The following is an 11,373-nucleotide window of genomic DNA, read 5'->3' as shown; positions in this document are numbered from 1 at the left end:
GGCTTTCCTGGTCACTGCACCCACCAGCCACCTGTCTAAAATCTGAAGCCCCTGCCATAGCACAGTTCCTTGGCCGGGGAGCCGGAGCCTTCCCCCTGTGCACTGTGGTGGGGACAGCTTCCCAGGCAGGGCTGCCTGGATGTTACTCCGTAGAGGACAGTGGCTCCAGGAATGGGCTCTGGGGAGGGGAAGGAGGTGCTCAGACAAGCTTTATGACTCTGGGTAAGCTCCATAACCTCTTTGAGTTCTTCTTCCCCCTGCCCTCACCCCACCATCTGTAAAATAAGGAGCATAATTGCACACAGCCAATAGAGTTTTGTGAGGAATACATGGGTAAAGTAGTAAAGTTCTTAGCCAGGGGCTTGGCAATAAGTGTTAGCTGTTGTCACCATCAAAGTCAACACAATGGCTCAGTCACACAGTTTGGAAGTGGCACTACTGGGATTGAGACTGAGGTCTCTCTGATTCCACATGTTCTTCCTCAGGGGATGTCAGAAAACAGGAAGGAAGTGCATTCATTTCACCCAAGTGAGGTTTATTCACAAGCATTTGGGAAGCACGCTATGCCTGGCCATCCCTTAGAGATAACCCAGGGACCTGGGCCCGAGCACTTCGGGAATAAGGAAAGGAAATGGACACGTGAGACAGCTACCAAATGGAGCCATGGCTGCACTATCCGAGCTCACATGCTGAACGGTAGGCCCCACCCGCCCACACCAACCCTGGCCCAGCCCGGCCCAGCGCACCCAGCCCAGCGCACCCAAGGCCTCCCTTGGCCTTGAACATGAGTGAAGGGAATGAGCTGCAACTCGCAGGTGCCCACTGCGACCACCAGATGGTGGCTGTAGGCTGCTAAATCAGACTTTGTCCTTGGAGACCAATAGGTCACCTTGGGTAGTTTTTTTCCTAGAAGATGACAGTGCCTGGCATGTAAAATAGGTCAAGGGGAAGCAATGAAGTGTGGATGTTTTAAGACACCCAACACTAAGTGGGTAAAAATGGCCCCGATGCAAAGGACCTCCAAGGAATGCTAAATTATTAACCAGGGCAAGGTGGGAGTAATTGGGGATGGCTTCCCTGCTTCCATCTGGAGTTGAACCAGCCAGGGAAGACCCCTGGCTTCCACCTCCCAACGCCGTGGCCCTCCCTCCCTCCCAGACGCCACCGGGTGGCACTAGTCCCTCCTCATGGTGTAGCCCTGGATCATGCTGTTGAAATAGGCGGGCGTGTTGCGCTCCGGGTAGAAGAGGATCATGTAGCACTTGGGGCCGAAGTAGCCCAGGCTGATGGCCAGGAGGTTGAGCACAGTGACCAAGAGGTCCACTATGGTGACCAGCACCCCGTTGTAGGCAGACATGAAGGTGCAGAGGGAGACGGATGAGGTGAAATAGAAGGTCATGCTGAGGGTGATGAACTTGGCCTCGTTGTAGTTGGTGGGCAGCTCCCTGCCCATGTAGGCGAAGCTGAAACCCACCACTGAGAGCAGCAGGTCCAGGCTGGTGTTGAACAGCAGGCTGTTGCGGTAGTTGGGGTTACAGGAGACAATCGTGATCTTGGGGTCATCGGGGTCAGTACGGGTGGTGGGACTGAGGCCCGTGGCCAGCATGCCGATTACCACAATGACCATTTTGAGTACTGTGATAAATGCCATAGAGACGTAGGGCCCCTGGTAGCGGACCCAGTAGCTGTAGGCGCGTGGGAAGCGGCTGGCCATCTTGAAGGCGCAGACGATCTGGAAAGAGCGCACGGTGATACAGGAGATGCAGATGGTGAAGCAGAGGGGGAAGAGGGCCTGGCGGCAGAGGCAGGTGGAGACCTTGGGCGGCCCCATGTACACCGGGACCACCATGTATGCCACCAGCAGCAGCGTCAGCATCAGGAAGCACATGGGGCCCCCAGCCGAGCGAACCATGGGCGTCTGGAAGTGCCTCCAGAATACCACCAGGATGGCCAGGGTGCTGAGGAAGCCCAGGGCGGCCAGCAGGGCCACAGCGATGGTGGGTGCCTCGTGCCATTCCAGGAAGACCAGCTGCCGCTTGAAGCAGGAGGTCTCACTCTGGTGGGACCACTCGTTATTCGGGCAGGCCTGGCATTCATATTCATCTGCAAAACCCACAGCGACTCCCATTAGCCAAGCCCATCTTCCAAGCACCTGCATCCTCCTAGCCCTGCACAGGGCCAGGACCCAGGGATGGAGAGAGAGCACCAAGGGCAACCCTTGCATTCACAGCCAATACTCCTCAAGTCTCATGTGCACTGGCTCATCAAATCCTCACAGCAACTGCATTTCACAGATGAGGAAACCAAGGCTCAGCCAGGTTAAGTAATTTTCCCAAAGCCAGTAACTTAGAGAGGCAGAATTTGAACCCAAGTCTCCTTGACCCAGAGCCTACCAACTGTAGTTCCTCCCTTCCAAGACCGCACCCTCTGGTGTGAGAGGCATTCAACCACTTACTCAAAGAATGCGTTCAATTCATGTGTTTTTGAGCACCATCCATTGTCATAGGGACCTGGCGTGGAAGGCCACAGAGAGATGGATAAAACCCAGCCCTCACCTCCCCGCTATTGACTGACTGTGGGAGGAAGGCCAATGAAATCATTCCACAAACTTGTTCACCACCTCCTCTGTGTCCTGTGGTCTGCTAGGCACATATTAAATACTTATATTGGTAAATGTCATCATCCATTTAATTTACATGAAATCATGAAAAAGAATTGAGCTCCAACTCTGAACTGTGCTAAACACTAATGTGAACAGAGATGACATTGTCTGCATGTTCCTAGATTTTATGTTCTATAGGGAGAAATGATCATTCTTCTCATCAAGGAAGTCATTCAACAAGCAGCCAGTGAGCAACTATGCTATGCTTTGAGCTACGCTAGGCACTTGGGAGGCCAGAGGGATAAATGAGATAGTGTCTTCCCTGTCTGCCAGAAACTTTCCTCCTATTGCAAACACCATTCATTTATTCATTCATCCAGTGGGTGTTCCCCAGCCTGACTCCCTGGGCCCTGGGCTATGTGTGTGTGGAGTGGGATCGGCTGCAGTCCGGCTTGGGGGAGTTTGTCCTTTCCCTTCTCCCTCCCTCTCTGAAGCAGCCTGTACGGAGGATTTTGCTCTACACTAGGTATTGGGAGGATACAAGAGGAATCAGATCTGGTCCCTGGGCTTTGGACACTCACACCCCCTGGGGGGGACTCCAGAGACCCTGCCAAGGAGGACAAGCCCTAGAGACTCCAGGGGCGGGGCGGGGGCAGGGCAGGAGTGCTAGGCCTGCGAATCATACCTTCAGTGTGGTTGAGGAAGGTGCCTGGAAGGCAGTCGATGCATTCGAAGCAGCAGACGTGGATGCCCACAGGCTTCTTCTTTTGCCCCGACTGGCACCTCTTGGAACACATGGACACAGGGATCTGGAGGGAGGAGGGCAAGAGACCCTGAGTCCTCTTTTCCCACATCCTGGGGGCCCCCTCCCCTCTCCAACCAGCAGGATGTTCAGGGGAGGAAGCCTAGAAACCCCCTAGGTTTTGGGGTGGAAACTGTAGAAAAAAAAAAAAACAAAAACCCTCATGCTTGTAGCAGGGGATAAGGAAAGAAGCCATTTTGAAAGATGCTCAGAGCATTCTGTTCTCCTTAACAAATGCCTTTCCTCAGGGGAAACTACTTTACCAGAACCCAACTGATGTGAATTTTACCAGAGCTTAACTGACATGGGAAAAGAGAAATTCCCAACTCCAGCCCTCTCTAGCCTTCTTGTCTTACCTAAGGGGGTGGGGGTGAGAAGCACTTATGAAGGTCACAGTTCTGGGGCACAGGCTTACTGAAAGATTGAGACCTAATCACAGGATTACAGAACACTTCCCCTCTATCTCACCACCACGTCAATCAAGGGATACAACCGAAATAACTGCAAGGCTGAGACTGCATTTAAGAAGGAATATCTAGGGAAACCCAAAGATAAAATGGGAGACAAAAAAGGACACTGGAGAAAATTTTGGCCTCTGACACCATTGCTATTTATTTATAGCAAATAGTAAACATAGTTTTAATAAACTTGAAAGGACTGAAATAATGACAGGTATGTTCTCCAACAACAATGTAATGAAATAGAAATCAATAACAGAAAGAAATTTGGGGAATTCATAGATATGTGGAAATTAAACAACATACCCTTAAATAACAATAGGTCAAAGTAGTATACACAAGGGAAATAAGAAAATACTTTGAGATTAATGAAAATAAAAACACAACATAACCCCACAAAAAGACAAATACTGTGTGATTCTACTTATATGAGGTGCCTAAGGTAGTCAAATTCATAGAAACAGAAAATAGAAGGATGGTTGCCAGAGGCTGGGGGAAGGGAGAAATGGGGAGTTGTTCAATGGGAATAGAGTTAGAAATTTGCAAAATGAAAAAGTTCTAGAGATCTGTTGCACAAAAATGCGAATATACTTAACATTACTGAAATGCATGCTTAAAAATAAACAAACTGGTAAACGTTATATGTCTTTTATCACAAAAATAAAAAATTTCAATGTACCAAAATTAATGGGGTACAGTGAAAACAATACTTAAGACGGAAATGTATTATTATAAACATCTGTATTTAAAAAGAAGGAAGATGTTACATCATTAACACTCACTATCTTATCAAATCACTAACATTCACTATCTTATCACAGAGTTTACTCTTTCACTCTCGATCTCAATGTAGTCCACATGGAAGGTGTCCATCTTGACATTCTGCAGAATATCACGCTGGTCTATGATATTCATGACACCATGGTAATTGGACCTGGTTAGTACAAAGTAGCAAGCACTTTTATATCTAAGTAAGACCTATGAATGCCAGAGGATTGGAGATAAACCTTACAAAGATTCAAAACTTGGGGTTGGGAGTGCTGTTACATTGGTGATGTTTTTAGGAGGCCAATGGTACAGAGAATGCCAGGACATCCATTCTAAGATAATAGAAAAGTCATCCACCCTACACCCGCTACCATGAAAGGATGGAACTTTATAAACCTCTTTAGATTTCGGGGACAACATAAATTGCTCCTGGAAATACTGCTGCAACCCATTTATCAGGTGATTCAAAAGGCTTTCAGTTTCAAGAGGGTAACAGGTCCAGAAAATGACTCTGAAGAAGGCCCTGGCTTCTGTATAAGCAATCCTGCCACCGGGGCCACATGATCGAGGAGATCTGATGATGTTTGAGTTATCTATGCTTATAAGAATTGGCAAGCCCAAAGAGAGAGATGCAACAGTGCCATGCCTTCTACAACAACATGCTACTCGCTACTTGAAAATCAACTCTTGGAGTCCTGCTGGGCCATCATGGAAATTGAGTACCTGACCCCAGGACATCAAGTGACTATCAGATTCACAGAGTCTTATAGAGAGGCAGGAATAAAAACAAGTCTTCATATAAGGGAAATTGTGTCCAAGAAGTGTCAGTGGGTCCAAGTAAATTTCTTAAATCAATTATTGTGACTCCAGTATCTATTTCTGTTGTAACAAATGCCTCTCCCTCAAATCATACCTAAGACCTCATGGAGAGATTCTTTATGACAAATAAATAGAGGAGAACATTCAGGAATGATTCACAAGTAGGTTGGTTTGATATATTAATGTGAGCTGACAGTGGACTGCTGCCATACTAAGCTTTTTTCAAGGATACAAAGCTTTTTTCAGGGTGAATCCTGAAGGAAAGTAATGATGGGAGATACTGCTAGTGTGTAGAGATGCAAGCAGTACACTTGGTTGTTTGCTTTGTGTGGATGGAGAGATGTCCTGAAGGAGGGATATTCCTGAGATCCTGGACATATGGAATGGCTTGGCTTGTTGTTCAGGGGCCTGGAAGGAGCAAGAGTGGAAGAATGGAGACAAGGTTGCTTGGGGAAAGGTATATGCATGGATCCATGAGAGTGAGCACAAAGCATGAAGATCTTGTGTCTCATGTTAATGCAAACCAGAGAGCAAACACAGAGTCATAGAAACCAGATTGAAAGGTTGACTTGTCCCAGCCAGGCACCGTGGCTCATGCTTGTAATCTCAGCATTTTGGGAGGCTGAGGTTGGCAGATCAATTGAGGTCAGGAGTTCCAGACCAACCCTGGCCAATATGGTGAAACCCTGTCTCTACTAAAAACACAAAAATTAGTCAGGTATGGTGGTGCACTTCTGTAATCCCAGCTACTTGGGAGGCTGAGGCAGGAGAATCTCTTGGTCCCTGGTGGTGGAGGTTGCAGTGTGCCAAGATTGCACCACTGCACTCCAGCCTGGGTGACAGAGCGAGACTGTCTCAGAAAAAAAAAAAAAAAAGAACAAGAAAAAGGTTGCCTTGTCCAATGGAGGTCAGCTGGCTTTTGTCCTCAGCCACCCCAAGGCCTGCACAGAGTGGCCATGATGTCAAGGATGGAGGCTACAGGTATGAACCCAACAGCTTGAGCTTCCTCTGGTCATGGCTGACCTAGCTACTGCCATTGCAGAACACCTAACATTCCAGCATCAGAGACCCATGCTGAGCCCTTGACTTGGCACAATTCTTCAAAAAGACCAGCCAACCAACTGTTGAAAGATCTATTACATCAGATCCTTTCCTCTCTGGAAGAAGCAGTGTTTCAACCTCATAAGAATTTTCCTTCCCTGATTTCAGTGCAGCATCGCCATCTGAGGGCTTACAGAGAAAAGGATTTACTGATGCAGGACACCATATCACCTCAGATCAGGAGTCAACTTCATGGTAAAGGGGTGTGACATGGGCACATGACCACAGGCTCCACTGATCCTAACATATACCACATTACCCAGAAGTATCCTAGCTAACCAGGTGATGAGATGGCATACTAAAAGCTCAGCTAAGGTACCATCTTCAGGACCTCCTGCAAGGTGGGGACACTGCCCTTTAAGATGAAGTTTTGAATGAATGGCTTGTTTATAGTGTTGTGGCCCCAACAGCTAGAATATGTGTATCCAGCAACCAGAAAGATTGGCTACATGCACCATTATTCTCATGGACCTATTGCAACATTGGTGCTTCTCCTCTCTACAATCTTACACTCTGCTGGAATAGAGATTCTGGTCCCAAAGGGGGAATACTTCCACCAGCAGACACTATAGGGCTCTACAATTACCATGTGGTCATTTTGGGGTCCTCATGCCAGTAAATGAGAAGGCCAAGAAAGGCAGAGGTAACTGACCTGGATTCGTGGGTGGAGCTGAGGTGGTTGCTACACAAGTGGAGTAGAAAGGAGTAGGTCTGGCACCCAAGGACTCACCAGGCAACCCTGGGTGCTTCAATCCCAGTGCACCTGCTGATGGGGATCTGCAGCAGGCACAGCCCAGAAATGCAAGGCAACTAAGGGCCCAGACACCTTGGGGAGGAGGGTCTGTATCACCCCCCCAGGCAAGTGACTGAGAACAGCCAAATGCTGGCTGAGAGTGAAGAAATCCAGAATGGTCAGCAAAAGAGAGAGATGAATATCAGTGACAACCTTGGGTAGTGGCTAAGTCCACCAAACTCCCTTTCTGTTAGAGACTGAGCTGGCTGCTGCTCTAAAAAGTCTGACTCCTCAGGCTCAAGGAAAGCCACTGAGTGGAACAAGAAATGGACCTCTCTGTGGCCTGCCTCATATTTTCTCTACCCACTGTTTATTCCAGCCATCGCTGCAGTCACCAATTTCAAGCAAGTGCCACCTGTCAGCACCTGGCCTCGGCTACACAGCTGTGTCTTGTGTTCTGCCCTAAGGCTGCAGTATGAAATGCCCATGGGAGGCCTCTGCAGCTAACACCCCAAAGAGCAACCCCTGACCACCAGGCAATGGGAGCTAGTGGATTACTGCCACCCTCCTCCCTCCTCTGGGAGACAATGCTAAGGTGGCTCTTCGGGAGGTCCCAGTAAGATTGACCTCCAGTTGCTCAGAGTAGTGTCTGGCTTGAGGTTGTTCTCTTGGACCAACTTTCCCTCTTCCCTGTGGAACTCTCCCCAGTCTCCCACTCCTGTTCCTGTCCATGTATCCTGTCCTGGAATAAATCTTCTGCACATAAACCCTTGTCTCAGGCTCTGCTTTCTGGGAGACACCCAAGCTAAGACAGTGTTATGGGCTGAACTATATCCTGCTTGAAGTCCTAGTGCCCAGGACCCCAGAATGTGACCTTATTCAGAAATAGGGTCATTGCAGTTAACATAGTCATATAATTAGTTAAGATGAAGTCATCCTGGAGGAGGGTGGGTCCTTAATCTCATATGAGTGATGTTCTCATAAAAGGGACGAATTTGGAGACAGACACACGGAGAACACCACCTGAAGGTGAAAGCAGAGATGGGGTGGTGATGTGGGTGTCCCCACCCGAGTCTCATGTCCAGTTGTAGTCCCCAACGTTGGAGGTGAGTCCTGGTGGGAGGTGATTGGGAGGTGATTGGATCATGGGGATAGAGTTCTCAAGAATGGTTTAGTACTATCCTCTTGGCACTCTCCTCCTGATTGTGAGTGAGTTCTTGTGAGATCTGGTCGTTTAAATGTGTGTGATATCTCCTCCTTCACTCTCTCTTGCTGCTCCAGCCATGTGACAAGCTGGTTCCCCCTTTGCCTCCCACCATGACTGTAAGTTTCCTAAGGCCTCCCCACAAGCTGAGCAGATGCCAGCATCATGCTTCCTGTACAGCCTGCAGAACAGTATGCCCATTCAACCTCTTTTCTCTATAAATTACCCAGTCTCTGGCACTTCTTTGTAACAATTCAAGAGCAGACTAATATGGGTGGTGCATCTACAGTTAAGGTATATCAAAGAGTGCCAGCAAACCACCAGGAGCTAGGGGAGAGGCTTGGAACAGATTCTACCTCACAGCTCTCAGAAGGAGCCAACCCTGCTGACACTTTGATCTTGGACTTCCAGCCTCCAGAACTGTGAGACAATAAATTTCATCTGTTTAAGCTCCCCACCCACCCTAGTCTGTGATACTTTGTTATGGCAGCCCCAGGAAACTAACACAAACACCGCCCTAATTTACTCCACAAAAATCCCCAAGGCACTCAGAAACTCACACCATCAGGTACCTCTGCAACTGGGGATAGAGTGCTGTCGGGGATTGGGGGGAAGAAGGGGCAGGCTATTAGCAAAGGAGAGTGACGAAGGCTCTTACAGAAGCTTTTAGATCTCTAGATCCCCTCCCCAACTCCACAAGGCAGGTCTCTATCCCTTCCTACTCCAGCAGAATTCTGATGGTCTACTCTCCAAAGAGGGTAAAATAATGGATCTTTAGATTGACAGATGTGAGACTCAGTTGAAGGCATAGCTACCATACTAAAACAAGAGTATCCAATGACAGGCTGTATTAGTCCACTTTCAAGCTGCTGATAAAGACATACCCAAGACTGGACAATTTACAAAAGAAAGAGGTTTAATGGACTTACAGTTCCACATGGCTGGGGAGGCCTCACAATCATGGCAGAAGGCAGGGAGAAGCAAGTCATGTCTTACATGGATGGCAGCAAGCAGAGAAAGCTTGTGCAGGGAAACTCCCATTTTTAAAACCTTCAGATCTTGTGAGACTTATCCACTATCAGGAGAACAGCACAGGAAAGACCCACCCCCATGATTCAATTATCTCCCAGCAGGTCCCTCTCACAACATGTGGGAATTATGGGAGCCACAAGATGAGATTTGGGTGGGGATACAGAGCCAAGCCATATCACAGGATTTAGCCTGAATGCTGTATATAGAGAACCTCCACCACGGACTAGCTGTGTGGCCTCAGACAGGTCACACAACCTCTCGGTGCGTTCAGTTTCCTAACCTATAAAATGGAGAGAATGGTAGCATTTATCCCCTAGGGTTGGTATGAGAATTGAAGCCTTTAGCACCAGGCCTGGACATGTTCAGTGGGTGTTTACTTTGCAGAGGTCTCTGAACCCCTCTTTCTGGCGAGCTGGAAAGCCCTGAACATGCACAGTTCCCAATCAATGGGGGAAGGACAGGACCCCAGACTGTACACCCACGAATAGAGATCCTACCAGCTATTGATAAAGCAGAGGTCCCTAATCACCGGGACACAGACCAGTACCAGTCTGTGGCCTGTTAGGAACCTGGCCACACAGCAGGAGGTGAGCAGCAGGTGAGCGAGAGCAGAGCTTCATCTGTATTTACAACTGCTCCCCATCGCTTGCATTACCACCTGAGCTCCACCTCCTGTCAGATCAACATCCGCATTAGATTCTCATAGGAGCACAAACCCTAGTGTGAACTGTGCACACAAGGGATCTAGGTTGCATACTCCTTATGAGAATCTAATGCCAGATGATCTGTCACTGTCTCCCATCACCACCAGATGGGATCGTCTAGTTACAGGAAAACAAGCTCAGGGCTCCCATTAATATTACATTAGGGTGAGTTGTACTATTATTTCATTATATATTACAATTATATATTACAATAATAATAGAAATAAAGCACACAGTGTAATGCACTTGAATCATCCAGAAACTATCCTCCTCTCCGTCTGTGGAAAAATTGTCTTCCACAAAACCAGTCCCTGGTGCCAAAAAGGTTGGGGACCACTGCCCCAGGGTTGATGTGAGAATTGAAATCCTTAGCACCAGGCCAGGCACACACATGTTCAGTGAACGTTTTACCTTGCAGAGGCCCCTGAGCCCCTCTTCCTGGGAAACTAGAAAGCCCTGAACAGGCATAGTTCACAATCAATGGGGGAAGGAAAGGACCTCAGACCATACACCCACAAATAGACATCCCCCCAGAGATTGATAAAGAATCTCCAGGCTCTGTCCATAATGAAAAGGGCCCTAGCCACTCCAGCATGAGTCCCAGGCCCCACCCCAGGCCTGCCCACCCACCAGGCCCCACCCCAGGCCTCGCCCCAGGCCTGCCCACCCGCCAGGCCCCCTGGCTGACCGTGTTGTTGATGGTGTGCCAGGAGATGTCTTGGATGTTCTTCAGCTGTCGCTGCAGGGGGTAGTAGGAGGCAACGCTCTGGAAGGGATTCTGGCTTTGGTCCCATTGCCACTGGACAATCTCCAAGTGCAGAGCCAGGTCCCCTTGCGAGTCGAAGAAGATTTGGTGGTCCAGGAGAGTGAAGTTGACCTTCCAGACCTCCTCAAGCAGCTGGCGGGGAGAGAGGGAAGGGAAGTGGAGCTAGCATCAGAATGCGAGCCAGAATTTTTCCTGGACTTGGGAAAGATTCTACCATTCCACTAGCCTTGATTTCCAACTCTGTAATATGGAAGCAATAAATCTCCAAAAAGGTGGCAATTTAGGAGTCAGTGGCTGAGACCTCTGCTTTGGAACCAGACACATCTGGGTTCAGGCCTCAGCTCTGCCTCTTGCTGTGAGGCCTTGGGCCTCTTGCTTAACCTC

General features: G+C 48.6%; 1 protein-coding gene across 6 annotated transcripts in view; it reads right to left on the bottom strand.

The window, feature by feature from the left end:
* Positions 1–204: 204 nt before the first annotated feature.
* TAS1R2 (taste 1 receptor member 2) overlaps positions 205–11,373 on the bottom strand; it is a 29,880-nt gene continuing 18,711 nt past the window's right edge. For all 6 annotated transcript variants that reach the window (XM_032759119.2, XM_032759117.2, XM_058443797.1 and 3 more), the window contains 3 exons: positions 10,912–11,121; positions 3,288–3,411; positions 205–2,103 (listed from right to left, as the gene is read on the bottom strand). In XM_032759119.2, the coding sequence (XP_032615010.1) occupies positions 1,175–2,103; positions 3,288–3,411; positions 10,912–11,121 (1,263 nt within the window). In that variant the 3' untranslated portion in view covers positions 205–1,174. The remainder of the gene's footprint in view (positions 2,104–3,287; positions 3,412–10,911; positions 11,122–11,373) is intronic.

This window comes from Hylobates moloch, unplaced genomic scaffold (assembly GCF_009828535.3).
Source record: "Hylobates moloch isolate HMO894 unplaced genomic scaffold, HMol_V3 SCAFFOLD_9, whole genome shotgun sequence".
Classification (NCBI taxonomy): domain Eukaryota; kingdom Metazoa; phylum Chordata; class Mammalia; order Primates; family Hylobatidae; genus Hylobates; species Hylobates moloch.
The sequence above is the reverse complement of the archived record's forward strand: the minus strand, read 5'-3'. Positions and strand labels throughout refer to the sequence as shown.